The sequence below is a fragment of the Dromiciops gliroides genome, chromosome 2 (assembly GCF_019393635.1).
Source record: "Dromiciops gliroides isolate mDroGli1 chromosome 2, mDroGli1.pri, whole genome shotgun sequence".
NCBI classification, from domain to species: Eukaryota; Metazoa; Chordata; class Mammalia; order Microbiotheria; family Microbiotheriidae; genus Dromiciops; species Dromiciops gliroides.
This window is the reverse complement of record NC_057862.1, coordinates 47,762,412-47,781,824: the sequence shown is the minus strand read 5'-3', so window position 1 is coordinate 47,781,824 and position 19,413 is coordinate 47,762,412. Positions and strand designations below refer to the sequence as shown.

At 46.0% G+C, this 19,413-nt stretch overlaps 1 protein-coding gene across 1 annotated transcript in view; it reads left to right on the top strand.

Annotated features, from left to right (window-relative positions):
- The window catches only part of STRA6 (signaling receptor and transporter of retinol STRA6), a 111,540-nt gene that overhangs the window by 82,647 nt on the left and 9,480 nt on the right, over positions 1-19,413 (top strand). Inside the window, exons 6-12 of the mRNA XM_043987572.1 lie at positions 1,639-1,805; positions 4,191-4,319; positions 8,785-8,852; positions 9,268-9,344; positions 10,604-10,665; positions 13,135-13,297; positions 17,887-17,962. Coding sequence (XP_043843507.1) covers positions 1,639-1,805; positions 4,191-4,319; positions 8,785-8,852; positions 9,268-9,344; positions 10,604-10,665; positions 13,135-13,297; positions 17,887-17,962 — 742 coding nt within the window. The remainder of the gene's footprint in view (positions 1-1,638; positions 1,806-4,190; positions 4,320-8,784; positions 8,853-9,267; positions 9,345-10,603; positions 10,666-13,134; positions 13,298-17,886; positions 17,963-19,413) is intronic.

The following is a 19,413-nucleotide window of genomic DNA, read 5'->3' as shown; positions in this document are numbered from 1 at the left end:
CAATAATAGCCAACATTGATAATCCTAATAATAGCTAGTGTTTACGTAGTATTTTTAGGGTTTGCAAAGAACTTTATAAATATATGTATATAATATTCTATCCTATTTAATAAAGTATATTGCACAGATTAATATAATTATATTATATTAATATAGGCAATGTTATATATGATAGAATATATTATATAAAGTTCTTTGTAAACCTTAAAAATACTATATAAATACTAGCTATTATTAGCAATATAAATGTTGGATATATATGTATATATGTATGTATACACACACATATTACTTACAAAAATCCTGAGAGGGAAGTGCTATTGTTACCCTGTTTCACAGATGGGGAAACTGAGGATGAGATACTTGGGGGAAGTCACATAGCTAGTAGGCATCTGAGGCAGAATTCAAACTCAGGTCTTTATGACTCCAAGTCCAAAACCAGCTACCTTTGAGTCACCCAGCAGTGTCCTTTCTGGGGCACTCTCTTTCAACACAAAATCCTGGGGAAGGATGAGGGAGTGGTACACTCATTGCCTCCCACCTTGATGCTTTGAATTCCTTCTCCAGACTTTTGCTCTTAACTCCTCCGTGAAGCCCACCAGATGCTAGGACTAGACAGCATCACCTCTCCAGCACCAGCTACCTCTCCAGGCTTCCCTGGAGCAGGATGGATGATTGATGTCTTAGGTTTCCAATGACTTCTTCCCGTGAAAAATAAACAGAGAGATTAGGTATTAATGGAACCTTGGTTAAATAGACCAAATGAGGACCAGAAGACATGGGTAAAGCCAGTGGTTAGGTAGATCGTTCAATGATTTGTCTTGTCCAGCTTACAAGTGGCCGATCAGTTTGAAGGCCTCAGCTTTGGTGATCAGTCAGTGGCGGTTTGGACAAGGCAAGCCTGGCCGTCCGGTTTATCGATTGCCAGTCTGTCTGGCCATTATGTGGATAGCTTTTGGGGTTTTCATAGGATATGCCCAATGGAATCTCTGTTTTCTTCTTAGTTTCTTCTTGGTTTACCTAATTTTATATGTCAGGATTTCCCCAGGGTTTCCAAACCTGAGAGTAAGTCTTTGTGGCCATGTGCTGGGATGTTAGATAGGGAGGCAGGGGACTTGGGTTCAAATCCTACCTCAGCTGCTTACTATCTGTGTCACCTTGGGAAGCCAAGTTCTTTGTGGACCTTAAAAATACTATCTAATTGGGGTAGCTAGGTGGAGCAGTGGGTAGAGCACCGGCCCTGTATTCAGAAGGACCTGAGTTCAATTCTGGCCTCAGATACTTGACACTTATTAGCTGTGTGACCCTGGGCAAGTCACTTAACCCTCATTGCCCAGCAAAAAAAAATACTATGTAATTGCTAGCTATTATTAGCATTATAAATGTTGGATATATATGTATGTATACACACATATATACACATATATGTTGTAGGCAGAAGGCACAAGGGCACTGCCTTCCAGCAGGCCAAGGATATGGCTTCTAGGGTCTCTGACTGCATTTAGCCCTGACATGACCCTTATGAGAAAAACACAAGATTTTGGCTGAGTAACTATGGTCTGAGCACTTGCCTCTGTTTTCTGTCATCCTTGCCCCCATTTTCTCTGTCTGTCCATCTCTCTGTCTGTCTTCCTCTAGGTTACTGGAAGACCTTGGCTTTACTCTACTACCCAGCCCTCTACTACCCTCTGATTGCATGTGCCACAGTCAGACACCAAGCTGGATACATCCTGGGCTGCTTGCTCTCCTGGGCCCACTGCGGGATCCAAATATGGCATAAAGTTGAGTGCCCTCAGACACTCAAGGTAAAGTCCTGCTCCCTTTGGGTACTGACCCAGCAGAAAGGACACTAACTCATAGGCAGATAGAAATACAGCCTGCTCCACGAAAAGCCATACTTGGAATGCTTGCTTCAATTCACCTGGAGTCAGGAAGCTTGGGGTTCAAATCCTCCCCTTGTCCCTATTCTTCCCGACCTTACTTATCTCAGGTAGGTCATGAGCCTTGGTTTCCTCAACTATAAAAAGGGGGCTGGGCTAGATGTTCCCTAAGATCCCTGAAGGAATCTGAAAGCTCAGAGCACTGGGCCTGGAGTAAAGAAGACTTGGGTTCAAATCTCGCTTCATATACTTGCTAGCTATGTGATCCTGAGCAAGTCACTTAACCTGTTTTCCTCATTTTCTTTAATTGAAAATGGAGATATTAACAGTGTTGAAGGTGTGTGTGTGTGTGTGTGTGTGTGTGTGTGTGTGTGTGAGAGAGGGGGGGGGGCAATTGGGGTTAAGTGACTTGCCCAGGGTCACACAGCTAGTAAGTGTTAAGTATCTAAGGCCAGATTTGAACTCAGGTCCTCCTGAATCCAGCACCGGTGCTCCATCCACTGCTCCACAGCTACCCCTAAAGGGTTATACACACACACACACACACACACACACACACACACACACACACACATACATATATATATACATATATATATATATATAATCACTTGGTAGGAGCTTTCTAAATGTTCCTTCCCCCTTAGGGCTTTAAGTCTATGATTCCAGGAGAGGAAGAGGGAGAGGAGGAAGGAGAGGAGGAGAGAGAGAGAGGAAGAGGGAGAGGAGGAGGGAACATATTTGCCCTTAGGGAGCTCCCCATTTGGTTTCGGAGTCTAGAATCACACATGGAAGACTGAGAGGCACACATGAATGCTGGGACACATGCTTCAGACTCCAAGGATAGTGATCATCTAGGGAAGGGGAACATTATCATGGACTGGAGAAGACAGGGAAGACTCCCTGGGGGAGGAGGCACTTGATCTGGGCCTCCCAAGATAGGGAAGACTGGGAGAGGGCAGGACAGGGATTCCACGTGGATGTGGGGTGATGTGGGGTGAAGAACATGCATGAAGCCACCAGCAGGGGTGAACCTGGCATGAGCCCCAGACAGTGAAGAGACCAGCTCAGCTAGAGCAGATGGAGGGTCCATGTGGGAGGGAAGCATGATAATAGGTGGGGGGGTGGGGAGAGGCAGGGCTACAGATTGAGCAGGTTTTGGGATAATACTGGGCTAAGGCTGGACTTTATCCTGTAAATGGTGAGGAGTCATGGGGCTTCTTCAGGTGGAGAGTGACTGGATAAAAGTCAGTAGGACTATTATTAAAAAATGGATTGATTCTCCTCGTCTTCCAATTACTCTGTTTTTAAATTGGAAAAAAACCCATTTGAACCACAGAAGATCAAAATAAGTATATACAAGATGTCCTAAAAATCATAACTAAGCGTTTTTGTTTTGTTTTTTGGGGGGTTTTGTTGTTGTTGTTGTTGTTTTGTTTTTTTGTGAGGCAATGGAGGTTAAGTGACTTGCCCAGGGTCACACAGCTAGTAAGTGTCAAGGATCTAAGGCTGGATTTGAACTCAGGTCCTCCTGAATCCAGGGCCGGTGCTCTATCCACTGCCCCTTACCTAAGCTTTAATGGCTTTTAAATAGCATTTAGCACAGTGCCTGGCACAGAGTAGGTACTTGACAAATATTTACTGATAGAGTGATTTAGGTAGTTTTAATAGCTTTTTGTTGTTGTTGTTTTTTAGTGAGGCAATTGAGGTTAAGTGACTTGCCCAGGGTCACACAGCTAGTAAGTGTTAGTGTCTGAGGCTGGATTTGAACTCAGGTACTCCTGACTCCAGGGCCAGTGCTCATCCACTGCGCCACCTAGCTGCCCCAGTTTTAATAGCTTTTAAGCTGCATTAAGATTTTGGGGACACCACACACACACACACACACACACACACACACACACACACAGAGTTATAACTCACATTTTTATAGCACAAGTTAATTTTGCCTCCACTTTACAGATGACTAAACCGAACCTCAGAGGCCCAAGTTATTTGCCCAGAATTACACAACTCAAAAGTATCTATCAGAGGCGGGCTTCAAACCCAGATTTTCTGACTTAAGTCTTGAGTCCTTTTTATTGCATCACAGCTGCATTGGCCTCCCTCGTCTCCAGGTCCCTCCCCCGCCATCCCCGGAAGCCTGTGGAGGCCAGTTGAACCCTCAGGGTGGTGGGCAGATGTAGGAAGTAGGGTCTGGTTCTTGTTCTTCCTTGGGGAGGGAAGGTGGGAGAGGGGCCGAGGGTTCCCAAGATGGGGGGAGGCGAGGTGAGGCGGGAAGGCAGCTCAGGGAGTTGTTGGTCTGTCCAGGTGTACAGGTACTATTCCCTGCTGGTCTGCTTGCCCCTCCTCTCTGGCCTTGGGTTCCTGAGCCTCTGGTATCCCGTACAGCTACTGAGAAGCTGGGGCGGGAAGAAGATGGCAGTGACCGGCTCAGAGGTAAGGTGGGGGCTGCTAATGCTGCCTCTGTGACATTCCAGGCAGCTCTGGAAGATGTGGGGTGGAGGCAGGGGCGCAGCCTAGCCTTCGGGTACCGATGATAATAGTGAGTCACATTCCTATGGCAGCATTTGGAGGTTTGCGTGCCCCACCCAATACCCAGTGAAGAAGGATGGGGATGGACGACCATCCCAGTTTTATGGGGTTGGGGAAACCATGGATTCCAGAGGTTAAGTGATTGTCCCTCTGGCTGTAAGATCAATGTATTTTCTATGACAACCAATCCATCAAGTAGCGAGCATTTTATTATTAAGCACCTACTGCATACAGGCAGGCTCTATGACAGCCAGCCAGAAAGTCAGCAAGCATTTAGTAATAATAATAGCTACCATCTATATAGCTAGCGCTTTCCATGTGCCTAAGTGCTTTACACTGATTGTCTCATTTGATCCCCCCAACAACTCTGGGAGGTAGGTGCTATTATTACCCCCACTTTACAGATGAGGAAATAGAGGCAAACAGCGTTAAGTGGCTTGCCCAGGGTCATGCAGCTAGTAAATGTCTGAGGCTGGATTTGAACTCAGGTCTTCCTGACTCCATGCCCAGCTTTCTATCCATTATGGTGCCCCTGTAGGTAGGATTACCACACTTAAATAACCGTGGCTCATTTCTCTCTTTCGTAGCCATTACCATCGGTATAGCTTTCTTAAGTTCTGTGATATAAATTGCTGCACCTCTGTGATCCTCTGTTTGGTGCTGTGGAATCATTCCTCCATACCCAGTTTCCACCCCAAGGCCCATCACTTTGGTGTTTCCTTAGCTGTCCCTTGCCTGCCTGTCTGAGCTTCTCTCCCTGACCCGTGATTTCTCAATCCTGGGTAACTCCCACAATCCTATTTCCTTACTCTTGTTGTAGAGCTGCTAGAGAAAGCCACATGATCAGCTGTTTTCATTCACTACACATTCGGGGTACACGGCCTCAGCTGGGCCTTCCTGCAGTTCCATAATCCCTCTATTCTGCCCTTATTGATTCCTGTCTTGCTCCCTGCAGACACAATTCCAAGTGCTTTTCTTCTCTCCTCCCTGCCCCCACGCTCATAGGAGATGAACACACTTCCCCCTTTTCCTCCTCAAACCCAGGATCAAGGTTACCCAGCACGAAATCCTTCAGCTCTCCTCATCCATCTTCTCCTCTCCTCCTTCCCTCCAATCTCAGATAAAGAAGGGTCCCCGTTCTTAGCCCTGGATTCTGTTCTCCCCTTTCCCTCCAAGAACTCACTACAGTCACAGCATTTCTCATTCATCTTTCATCTCTCCCTCACCAGTGGTTCTTTTCTATGGGGCTGCAATCATTCTCAAGCCCCCATAGTCCTTAAAAAGCCTTTCCTTGATCCTTCTACCCCCACCCAACTATAGTCTCATCCCCCTCTTATGCTGTACTGTTAAATTTCTTGAAAAAACTGTTTATAGTGGATGTCTCTACTCTCTCACTCTCGATTTCCCCCTTCACATCCTTGTCATTATGCATCAGCCCTAATTGCTGCCTTCAAACTCCCTAATGACCCAATCACTAAATCCAATGGATTTTTTCTTATTCCTCATCAGTGGCCTTTGACCCTTTGGAATGCCCCCTCCTAGTAGACAGTTCCCTTCCTTGGATTCAGAGGCATCAAAGACCCTTGGTTCTCCACCCTAACTGATCCATCTCTGTCTCCTGAGCTGACTTCTCATCTCTATCCCAACCCCTTACATAAGCATACTGGAAGGTCTGTGCTTAGCCCCTCTTGTCTTCTCTGACAATCTCATTTATTTACATGGTATCCATGGCTACCATGGATATTCACGTTATTTCCATGCTTGTATCCTCAGCTAGGACCTTTCTTCTGAGTTCCCAGCCTGTATCTCCAACTGTCCAGGAGACATCTCCATCTGGATGACGAACTAGTATCTCAATCCCAATGTACCTAAACCTACGTATATTGCCTAGATGCAGCTGGTGGTGCAATGCATAGAGCACTGGGCCTGGAGTCAGGGAGGCCTGAGTGTGACTCCATTCTCAGATGCTTAATTAACCATATGACCCTGGGCAAGTCACTTAACCCTGTTTGCTTCCATTTTCTTCTTCTGTAAAATGAGTTGGAGAAGGAAATTCTAGGCCGCTCCAGTGTCTCTGCCAAGCAAACCCCAAATAACTGAAACAACTGAACAAAAACACCGTTCACTGGATACTATACTAGATGTTGGAGATAAAAAGACAAAACTGAAACTATCCCTGTCCTCAAGGAGTTTATATAAAGAAGAAGAATATGTAATTAACTTAGAAAGATAGTTGGAACCAGAAGGTGAAGGGCTTTTAATGCTAAACAGAGGAATTTATATTTTGTTCTAGGGGCAATTGGGAGCTATTGAAGCTTCTGGAGCAGAGGGGTAACAAGGTCACAGCTTTGCTTTAACCCTATCAGTCAGGCATCTTTTGGAAGATGGGAAGGTGAGGGGAGGGACTGGATGCAGGGTTGACCAATTTGGAGTCTTTTGCATTATTCTATGTGTACGATGATGAGGGTTTGGACTGGGTGGTGGCTGGGAGTAAGAGAGGAAGGGATGTCTTGGAGGTTGTGTAGACGAGGAGCCAGGTGCTGATGGGATATGGGGGAGGGGAGTAAGTGAGCACAGAGAGCAGAGGGGGATCCCAAGGGGCAGGTATCACCTTTCTCCAGGCTCCTGAACCTTATGGAGGTGGGAGAAGCCATTACACATCTCTCTGAGGCTTTCTTCTGGGAGTTCTTTTTTTCTGCTTTGGAAAGAATCTAAGGACACCTCGTTTCTTCCTTCCCCTGCCTCATTTGCTTCCGGTCCAGATCTAGAAGGGAAAGAAAATCCCCACTTATGTAAAGCCCTTAGTGCAAGAGGATTAGGCCTCAAAGTCCCTCATTCAGGCCCACATTAGAGGACCTGACCCCCTACGATGGGAATGAGGGGGTGGGGGGGGAGGCAGGGGCATGCAGGGTTGCTATGGCAGCAGCTATATACTCTCAGGTGTTTGTTTCTTGAGTCGGGGGACAAAGGGGCCAGTCCAGACAGAGGAGGGGACCCACCCTGTGGGCCCCACATACGTCTCCCAACAGCAAAAAGTTCTGAATGGGATTTTGCCAAATCCTCTTAGCCTGGTGTTCCTGCCTGGGCCCAGTGGAGATGTTCTAGGCCAAGAGCACGAGGCCCCAAATGACCCCATTGCCTAACTCCCTGCTCCTGCTACTGAGTCTTGCTGGCTAGATGTGGACTCCCACAGGAGGCTGACTCACCTTCATCTGAGCAGCTTTGGCCTTCAAGCTAGTGGCAGGAAGGGTGTGGGGGAGCAGCAGAAGCAGGCGGGCCTTGATATGCATAGATACCAAGAAGAATCTGGCAGCTGGGGCTGTTGAATGTGTAGCAGTTGACTAGGGGTGGCCTGGCCAGATAACGTCTAGAGGCGAACATTTGTTAGCCATGAACACACCTTGTTTGTCATGAATTCAAATTATTTTTTGTACTCGAAAGGAGAAAAAAAGGATTAAGACTGCTGGACTTTTTTTTTTTTTTTGCAGGGCAATGAGGGTTAAGTGACTTGCCCAGGGTCACACAGCTAGTAAGTGTCAACTGTCTGAGGCCAGATTTGAACTCAGGTCCTCCTGAATCCAGGGCCAGTGTTTTATCCACTGCACCACCTAACTGTCCCCAAGACTGCTGGACTTTCAAAGCTATTTCCTAATTTACACCACCTTTCCCCCACAGTTTTCTGAATGAATGAAATTTGACCAAATCAATCAATCAATGAAATACTTATTAAGCCCCTGCTATGTGCTAAGCACGGTGCTAGATTCTGGGGATACATAGGAAGGTAAAGACAGTCGCTGTCCCCGAGGAACTCAGACAGTAATAGGGAAGACAACCATGCACACAACCATACACAAACAAGATACGTACAGAATCAATTGCAGGGGGAACACTAAGGGGGAAAGACACAAAGACTAAGGAGGACTGAGAAAGGCTTCTTGGAGAAGATGGGATTTTAGCTTGCACTTGAAGGTTAGCCAGGAAGGATAGCAGAAATGAGGAGAGAGAAAGTCCCAGGCATGGGGGACAGTCAGTGAAAATACTCTGGATCAGGAGGTGGAATGTCTTGCTCAAAGAACAGCCAAGAGGCCATCGTCCCTGGAACAGGAATGAGGTGAAAGAAGACTGGAAAGGCCCAAGGGACCCGTGATGGAGGGCTGTAAAGACCAAACAAATCTTTGATCCTGGGGGTGATTGCATGAGAACCTGGTCTTGGATCCAGGAAATCAAGCCCTCTCTCTGTGATGCCCCATTGGACAATGTAAAGAAGTCATGACATTGAAACCTCCAAAGGTCGGGGTGAGGATGCCTTTCTGTAGGCAGTGGGTCCTGGCGGGTGACACCCCTTGTTGGCTCTGTGCTCTCTCTGCAGGTGATGGAGGAAAGCTATCATGGAGAATACCTCAGGCACGTCCTCAGTGGGAAGAGATCAAAAAGCAGGTAGAGAGTCTACACCTTCCATTTCTGCCCCATAGTCTCAGCTGGGGTGGAGAGAGGCCCAGATGGGGTTGCTGGGAGAGGGCTGTGCTAGGCTCAGTGGGGACAGAGCTTCTGTCCAGAGGGAGTTAGAATCTCCTCCCAGGATCCAATGAAGACCTTTCAACTCTGTCAGATTTGGGGTGTGTATGTGTGTGTATGGGATCCTAAAGAGAGGGCCATGTCTCCCCTATCATACCAGGAGCTCCCTGAGGGAAGGGACTGAGTTCCTTCTCTACATCTCCCTTGAGAGTGTCCAGTGCAGTGCAGTGACCCCTGACCACCAGGCATGTGGCCTGCCTGTCCCCTAGAATTGCTTCTTCTTCTTTAAAAATCTATTTTGTGCCAAACCATCCTTGTCTGCGTTTCTCATTTCCAGCTCCACAGTGACCAATCCAAGTTTTCCCTCCCGGGTCTTGTTTTGTTTCCTCTCTTACATCTACATTCCACAACGAGGTACTACATATTTGGGGTGGGGGTGGGGGGGTTGGCTGATAGTACCTGGAGGACTCTTGTTGGCTGGTTTCCTCCCCACCCCCACTCTGCTTCAAGCCTCAAGGAGCCATCTGTTTTGGCTTTCTCAGAAAAGCCATCTGGGAATGAACTGCTGCTACGCTAGACATGGGCATTACCCAATCTTCCTTAATGGCTCCCCAACCCTTTCCAAACACCCCCTCCAAATTTGGGATGGGGTTTCCTCCCACCCTGGATCTGAACTGAGTATTGCTTATGCAGAAGGGAGGTCAGCACAGGCTATTCAGGGAGGTGTGTGTGTGTGTGTGTGTGTGTGTGTGTGTGTGTGTGTGTGTGTGTGGTCTCCACACAGGGGCTAAATGATAATCCAGATTCTTGCTTTCCACACACATTTATGAAGTGTTTGCTGTATGCAGAGCAGCATGGGAGGGAATTAAGAGAGCTGATTTAGATAAGACATAGACCCTAGAGATGGGGATATGACAAATGCAGATAGATTAACCACTGTATAAGTGTGCTTGTGTGTTGTGGGGTTGGTGGCAGTAAGGGGGTGATCAAGGAAGACTTCCTGGAGGAGCTGGGCTCAACACAGCAGGATTTCAGCGGGGGTGGGGGAGCAGAGAGAGGTACTGAAGGCATAGGGTAGATAGAGAGATCACTCAGTGGTCCTTGGCTTTGAGCCCCAGTTGTCCAGTCATTGAAGGATACTGACACTGCATCCACTGAAGGGTAATGGGTTTATGACATGGGGACTCACAGAAACAAGTTCTCTGATGCCCCTATCATTCTCCTTTACAGACTGATCAGTATTGGAATAAGCTCTTCTCTCTTTGGGGATCTTTGGCAGAAGCCTTTTCAGCTTGGGAGCAGGGGGTCAGACCTCATGCTCCGCTGATATAGCCTTTGAGGACCTGGGGTCACTTCCATGTCCCTGGGAGACATTGGAGCAGATAGGGGCAGGGCTTTAGGTAAAAGGTGGCTGGTTAAGAGTTAATGTAACAAGTTGAAGGATCTAGATGAAAATCCTGCCACTTACCACCAATGTGACCTTGGCAAGTTACTTCCCCTCCTTGGGCTAAAGAACATGGGTAGGTTGGCTGGAGGGTTAGAACCTGGTACTAGTGAGGCCAGAGCCTTGCATGGACACAACCTTCAGTTGAGCCTGTAATCTGTGAATGGGTAGATCTCTGGGAATGCCAAGTAGGTTCTCATCATCATGATCTTCTCTTTGGGGACTGCAGGTTTCCGGCTTCCCCTGAAACTCATCCTTTCTGCTACCTTGGCAGTGATCACAATTTACCAGGTACACCCCCTTCTCTTTCCCTCACCCTCTCTTCTCATCTGTACCCTTTGTCCTCACCACCCACATCCTACCTCACTCCCCTACAGGGAGCCACTCCCATCCCCTAAGGAGATGACCTTCTCCAAGTGGAAAGCTGCATGCACGGAGATAAGTCCATTAAAACTGTTTACAAAATCTCCCCACAAGGACTGATTCCCCTGGGCACCATGACCTGAGTTCATTCAGCTGTTTTGTCATCATAAACTCAAGCTCAAGCAATCACAGAATCTCAGAGTTAGGCTCCAACCCGTGCCCTACCCAAAATTCTGTCTACACTATTCCCAAGATGTAGTCATTCAGACTTTGTGTGAAGACCTACGATGAAGGGGGAGCAAGCACGTCCTGACACAGTCCATTCAACTTTGGATGAGAAGGTCTTTAAGGAGGAGTAGGACAACTGCTTGTGGGGCACATTAAAATAGGGATTCCCTTAGAGTTTGGGGGCCCCCGTGCTTCTCTCAGCCCTCAGATCCTGTGGTTACTTGCTATTCTTGTCACATTAAGCTCAACTCTGTCTTTGTGTCCCACCCACCCACTGATCAGAGATCTGCCTTCTAGGGCCAAGCAGAACAAATCAGTGCCCTGTGAGATAATGTTTGTAAAGTGTATAGTAGGTGCTTAATTTCCGTCCCTCATGAATACCCTTCGAATACCTGAAGACAGCTATGCAGTGGATGGAATGTTGAGCTTGGAGTCAGGAAGATCTGAATCCAAATCATATCTCGGACACTGGGCATCTCTCAGACTCAGTTTCCTCATCTCTAAAATGGGGATAATTTTATTTTATTTTATTTTATTTTATTTTATTTTATTTTATTTTTTTAATGTATGAGGTATTTTATTTTTTCCTTTACATGTAAAGATAGTTCTCAACTTTTGTTTATACATGCTTTACAATTTCAGATTTTTCTCCCTCCCTCCCCTCCCTCCCCCCTCCCCTAGACAGCAGGTAATCTGATATAGGTTATATCTATATCTCTATACATATACATATAGATATATAGATATATACACACACATATATATATACACATAATAACATTAATCCTATTTCTGCATTAATCCTGTTACAAGAGAAAGAATCAGAGCAGTGATGCAAAACCTCAAAATAGAAAAAAACAACAAAAGCACCCAAAACAAAAGAAATAATATGGTTCAATCAGCATCTATACTCCACAGTTCTTTCTTTCTTTTTTTTTTTCTTGGATTTGGAGATCCTCTTCTATCATGAGTTCCCTGGAACTCTTCTGTACCATTGCATTGGTGAGAAGAATATAGTCCATCACAGTAGGTCAACACTCAATGTTGATGATACTGTGTACAATGTTCTTCTGGTTCTGCTCATCTCACTCATCATCAGCTCACGTAAGACCCTCCAGGTTTCTCTGAACTCTTCCTGCTCATCATTTCTTACAGCACAATAGTATTCCATTGTATTCATATACCACAACTTGTCCAGCCATTCCCCAATGGATGGGCACCCTCTCAACTTCCAATTCCTTGCTACCACGTAAAGAGCAGCTATAAATATTTTTGTACATGTGGGTCCCTTTCCCTAAAATGGGGATAATTTTAACACTTACTGTGTTATATAAATCCCAGGAGGCTATTATAACCCTCTTGAGACTTCTCTTCTACAGCCTAAATATCCCTTACTCCATCAATAGATTCCCCTCCCTCCATAGCATGGCCTCAAGGTCTTTCATTGTGCCATTTGTCCTCTAGCTCACTATTGTTCTTCCTAAAATATGGTGCCTAGAACTGAACTTACTCTAGTCATGGTCTGACCAGGGTTGAGTGCAAGGGGACCAGTCTCTCCCTCACCAGAAGCCTCCTAATTGCTCCTTAATCACTGACAAGGGAGTTATCTTCTGCCCCCCTTGTCCTGGGGGAATGAAAGGGAAAAGAACTCAACGAAAATAATGTCATAATTGGTGCACATGGACTACAAAGAAAGAACAATTCATCCAGACACAGTTCACCCCCACAACAGACAGGCACTTTTCCCTAAATAGAGTCCTCAAAAGCCCTCCCCAGGCAGCAGTCTTCTAATCTGGATTTTCTGAGGCCCAGATGGCCAGCGTGAAAAAGTGAACAGTCGGTGGGTGCTAACACTTTCAAATACTTGCAGTGATCTCCTCCTAGGATAAAAAAAAATTGCTTTCTGGTAGGGAGATATACTGTACTTGGGGACTGACTTTAATGAACAGAGAAAGCCTCCTAATTAGTCAAGGACTGATGCTCAGCTGATTCCCCCTTTTGGTCTCTGGTCAACAGTATAGAGGTCAGCTTCTTGTTGGCCCTGTAGAGATGATCACAGATCATGGGTTAGTGGGTTCTGAATTAATGAGCTTTGACCACCCCACAAGCCTGCTGCTATTACAGAACCCTAGGGTCCAGACCAAGATAACGGTTGTCATTGCTTCCCAGGAGGCCTTGCTGCTCCTGGTGGCTTTTGTCCCCAATCTCCAAAAGGCCAGGGCAGGAATCACAGAAGAAGTCACCTACCTGCTGGCTGGCTTTGGGCTGGTCCTTTCCGAAGACAAGTTGGAAGTGATAGAGCTGGTGAAGTACTACCTATGGGCTTTGGAAGGTGAGGATACTTGGAAATTTCCGAGGGGATGCTTGGGGCTGAGAGGGATCAGGGATCATTCTCTTGTCTCAAGGTGGGGCTGGGCTTGCAGGTGGTGCCATCATGGGCAGGAGGCGGGGGGGAAATGGCCCTTCAGTTTCCAAAGCCAGCTGGAGGAGGTCTCCTACTCTCTCTCCCTTACTCCTTCCAGTGTCGTTGGCTCACTCACCCAATGGAACATGTGTCTCAGGGGTTAGGACCCATTGATTGTCCTGGAACCAACCCAGAAAAACCCTGTTCTTCAACGTGAGACTCCACATGACTGCTCATCCCTGCCTCCCCATGCTCTTTTCCCCCAAATGGCCTCCTGACTCAGCCTCCTGACTCAGCCGGAATCCCTTGGGGTTCAGGAGAGTAGTGAGGAAGGAGCGTGGCAGGCATGGAATTAGAAGAAACACAGATGGCATCTCTAGAGGACAGGGGAGATTCCTCTGGGATTCTCCCACAGTGTTAGAGTTACTGCACAGAGAAGATGCAAGTGGAGGCTGATGACACCAGCACTTCTGCTAGGGTATTTAGAGGAATGAAATAGTGGGAAAGGAGCTGACGTGTCTTGGATCATGTGAATTTATGTTGGGTGAGCAGTTGCATAGGGTGAGGATGAGTGGCATTAGATGTGGATAGAAGTGTCTGGGCCAACTATATATAGAAAGAAGAACGCAGCTATGACTGCCAGTGATGGGAGGGGTCTGGGTCTCTTTCTCCTTATGTCTTTATTGTGGAGTATTTATTCACAGCTGACTCTTTTGGTCTTGGGTTAAGGTTTGGGCTTCTCCAGAGTAAGTGATGATGAAGCTATGTTTTAGAACTGGCCTTGAGCTGCATAAGTGAACTCTTCAGAGAAGGGGTACCTTGGGGGCAGGTATCATCTATCTGGCACTAGGGAGAAAAGAAGAAAAGCCTTATGGTCCAAGTACCAGGGACCAACATTGACTGATAACTCCAAGAAGGGGGAGGTGCTCAAGTTGATGGTGCCACACCACAGATGGCATGTGCACTGGGATGCCAGCTTGTGCTACAAAAGAGCAGATGGTATTTCATTTTAGTCATGTGACTTGTGGGGGCTTGGGCCAGGAGGAGAGACCCCACCATAGCCTGAGTGGAGGCTCCCATAGCCATTGGCTATTGGCCCTGTGCTCTGCAATAAGCTGCTTCCCTTATGCCTAGTGATGGTGTTTTTAGTAATGTGGCTAGGAATAGAGTGCATTTCCCAGGTTGTAAAGATACTTTCTCTCCTCTATTAATCCCATCCCTCTCAAAGCCCCCTTCCCCTCCAAGAGACTATAATTTTTCTTCTCTTCTCCTTTTCTCTCACCATTCTCTCTGGTTTCTTCCCCTTTATTTGGAACTGGCACATAACAGGAATTAATACTGACTCCTGTTTTCTAGCAGGTGTGTCAGTGTATGGGGCCAAGGCTTGGGATTACACTCAGGATGGTACCTACAACTGCAGACCAAGTGTCCAGGACCGGGAAGAGCAATCCAATAGGTGAATGCTCCTGGCTCCATTGTCAAGGTTAGCTAGTTATGGATGGTTTATCCTAGTACAAAGCCATAGCTCTCCTTGCTCTCACCTCCTATAGAAGAGAGGAAAGGAGGCATTGTCCAAGGCAGAGGGTGTAGTGAGGAGCTTAGTTTTCCAAGGGATTTGATTCCTTCCCAGAATTATCTCAGTAGAACACTGCCCATTTGCCAAGAGGGTCCTCGGTGCCATAAATAAACCTTGCCAGTCTTTGAACTCTTGTGAGACCAAGGCTTGAGCCTTCCTAGTATTTGAGTCAGCTCAGCTCCTTGGGGTCAAAGACCTGCAGTATTCAGAATGCTGGTCATCTGTCCCATTCCTTCCACTGCCATTCTCCTGGGTGTCCTGGCTCCGGCATCCATTCATTCCTAGCATGAGTTTTCTCTTTCCTCCTTTGCAAACACTAGCAGGCTTTTCCTGGGTTCATTCACAAAGAGAAAGGTGTATAAATTCATACATGATCTAGAAGATTAAGGCAATCAGACGTACATGGAAAAGAATCATCCTATAGTACTAACCTTTCCTGAACAGGTAACTAAAACTTCCCTGAGCCCTCCACCCTCTTTCAACCCCCACTATTCTTTAGACCTAACTTGGGTGTCTTATGCCCAAGAGGCACAACATGATAACTACTCTTTTTTTCCAGAACATTCTTCATCCCTTTGGAACTGGTCCATCTGGATGCTCAAAAATAGTTTGCTTTTGCATTTTGTAATGCCAGATCAACTGTTAGGAATCCTTCTGGTAACTGTGGAACTTTTTGACATCTCCCCCACATTCCTGTCTACCTGCTACCTTAGGAAGCCTCCCCAGAGAAGACAGTTCAAATGATGTACAACCCTAGAGTTAAAGGCAGTCCATAAACCCAGCATCATCCAGTCTCCAAGGAACGCTGAAGACACCTGTTTTTCTTTACCAACACTTATTGTTTGTCTCAGTCATTCGGCATTTAGCACATCCAGCCTAGGATCTCTAGTTTTATTTTTTTGTGACTGAGTCTTGTCTCCTCTGCTAGACTAACCTTCTGAAGGGCAGAGATTATGACTGACTCCTCTTGGAGTCCCCTGTAGCAGCTACAACAGTATAGGACGGTCTATAGAATGGGAAATGCCAGGGTGAGGAGATTTCCTGTAGTAATGGAGGTTGGCACCTTATTTGCAACCCGTAGACAGTTGCCAAGAGAACTGAGAGGTTGTGTGTAATAACCCAAGTCTTCCTTGTTTTAAGGCCCTTCTCTATCTATTGTGCTACACTGACTTGCCTTGTAACACAGTAGTAAATAGTTATTGTGCTTAATAAATGGATATATACCCAGATGTGTGTATGCATGCAATGAATATATACATTTATTAAGCACAAATATATATACACATATGTATATATATATAGTCTGTGTATATGCATGCATATGTATAGAAACACATAGATATAGGTGCTATAGGTAAATTGACATAGATACATGTAAATTTAGATACCTATAGATAGATATAGGTAATATAGATACAGATACATATAAATAGATATAGGTATAGATACAGATTAGTTACATAAATAGAAGATACATTTTTGGCCAACATTTTAATTAAATAATGAGGGCTTAGGGGCAGCTAGGTTGTGCAGTGGATAGAGCACCGGCCCTAGAGTCAGGAGTACCTGAGTTCAAATCCGGCCTCAGACACTTAACACTTACTAGCTGTGTGACCCTGGGCAAGTCACTTAACCCCAATTGACTCACTAAAAAAAAAAAAAGAATGAGGGCTTAAATAAACAAATAGTTTTTACTGATAACAAACTTGGAAAATGTGCTTTGTCCCCTGTTGAGAATATTAGTGTTTCATCTTTAGCCATGCCTTCTCCTCTATGTCCTCCTTCTACCCTGTCCATCATCTCCCTTTCTCTGTCTCTTCTTCTCTGTTCCTCTCATTTTCTGTCCCTTTGTCCCTTCCTTTCTTTCTCGGAAACATTGACTGAAATATCTCAAGAGCCCCTGACTTCCCTGGCAGGGGCACTCCCTCCACTGATACAGATGGGAGCCCTTTTGACTTCACTGATACTCTTTGAGGGTTGTCATGCCTCACCCTACAGCTATACTGATGAGAAGTTTCTCCAGATTTAGGTGGGTGGGCCCTCAAATATATGATCCATTCCCAGAGTCCACACTTGAAGTCTCTCTGGTTTCATAGGCACCTACCCCAGGTCATACTTGGTGCTGGCTGGGCATTTGAGAACCAAGGTCACCTCAACATTGAGATTGTCTATTGGATTAATGGAGGACAAAATATATATAACATGTCAATAATATAGATGTGTAAGCATCATGTATATTTTAGGGGATGTATTTTGTACAAGAGATGTGACTGTCCATCCTCATGTAGGAAGAGCAGTGATCTGTAGTTATATTGGTTTAGAGTTGAAAAAAATGTCCTGTAAGGTTATTTTTTTAGGGAGTGTTGCTTATTTAATTTTTATATCTTTCTAAATCGTTTGGCTCAGTTTGACATTAGAATGGATTGGTATTATTTGAGCCTATGCCAATGGACAACTAAGGGGAGTGTACTGGGATGGGGGAACCAGGCTGGGATTGGACATTTCACTGTGTATGAACCACAAATTGGATCCATATTCTGGTAGTTGAGAGTTGATGGTATTTCTGATAATGTTCTTCCCTGAACAAGGGACACAAATCTTATGGCTGCCATTCCTGCTGGTGACTTACGGGGGAGAGAAAGTCTAGCTCGGGGGCAGCTAGGTGACACAGTGGATAAAGCATTGGCCCTGGATTCAGAAGGACCTGAGTTCAAATCTAGCCTCAGACACTTGACACTTACTAGCTGTGTGACCCTGGGCAAGTCACTTAACCCTCATTGCCCTGCAAAACAAACAAACCAACCAACAAACCAAAAGAGAGAGAGAGAGAGAGAGAGAGAGAGAGAGAGAGAAAGCCAAAGCTTAGCTCAGTGGATGGGGGAGATCTCACTTATGTCGCTTTTGGTTCTGGATACTAACCCTTAGGCCCATTTTTCCCCAGTGTGCTATGTCTCTGCCCTGGTCCTGTCCTGCTTACTCACCTTCCTCATGCTGACAAGGTCAATGGTGACACACAGGTAAGTGTGATATGAAATAAAGGAAGGGAAGTGCAGGTTGGCCCATGAAACTGGCCCAAGGGAATGAATGGTGTGAGCTCTCTGACCTCCTTCCAGCTTAGAGGGAGATGTGGGACAATGAATGGAAAAAGAGATGAATTGGAGTGTGAATCTCTATCACTTACTGGCTGGGTGACCTTGGGCAAGTCACTTACACCTTTTTGTGCCTCAGTTTCTTCATCTATAGAAAGGAAAAGATTGGAATAAAGGACCTTTAATTCCCTTCCAATTCTAAATCTATTATCCTACCGTGCTGATAAGAACAGGAACTTAACAAGGTAAATTCCTCCCGGGCCTGCCCCATCCCTTTCTTTCGTCCAAGAACAGCCCCATGGTCACCAACCAGGGCACTTTGTGTCCAGAGTTCTCCCTCTAAGATTTTTCTCCCTTTCCACTTAACTGAATTTGTCATTTATGAGTTTATTTGAGGGCACCAAAATTTCTCGTAACAACTTTGCTGAGATCTTTCCATTCATCAAAGGGAAGTGTGGTGCAGTGGGAAGAACAGCAGGGTTGGAGTTGGGCTTGGTCTCCCTTCCTCAAGACTCTCCCCACTGCAGCCCATCTTGTACAAAACCATCAAATTGATCTTCCTAAAGCAGAAGACTGAGCATGTTACCAGCCCTGTCCAATAAGCCCCAGTAGTTCCCTATCACCTCCAGGATCAAGTAAAATCCCCTTTTTGGCATTCAGCACCTTTTCTGCCTGGCCTCTACCTACTCTTTGAGCCTTTTTGTACCTTATTCCCCTCTGTGTGCTCTGTAACCTAGTAACACAGGCTCTGCCCCAGGCCTGGACTCCTCTCCATCCTCATCTCTGCCTCCTGGCTTTCCTCCCTCCCTTCAAGTCTCCGCTAAAGTCCTGCTGTCTACCAGAAGCCTTTCCTAATCCCCCTTAATGCTAGTGCCTTCCCTGGGATTATTTCCAATTTTTCTGCACGGATCTTGCTCTTACATTGTTTGTGGCACGTTTCCCTTATTGGACTGTGAGCTCCTTGAGGGCATGGAGTAGTTTTACCTTTCTTTCTAGACCTTAGTCCAATGTCTGGCAAACAATAGGTGCTTAATGCATGCTTGTTGACTCAACATGACATCTGTAAAGCACTCTGCAAACCTCTGAGCACCGTATAAACACCCAGTACTCATCCTGCTGCTGCAACACTACTGGGAGAAAAACAATTTGTACAGAGCAAAGCGCTCTATGTCTGGGACTGCTTTTTATTGATAGAATCCATTATTGCTTCTTTGGAGAGCCCAGACAGGTGGCTGCCTGGGGGAAGGGTGAGAGGGTGTCTGGGAGTGTAGCAGAGGGTGTGGGCAGGAGCCAGATTTAATGTCCAACAGTCTTCTCTTCTTACTGAGTCAGCCAAGTAGTGGGTGGGCTGAGGCCCTCTCCTGCTCTGCTTTCCCTGC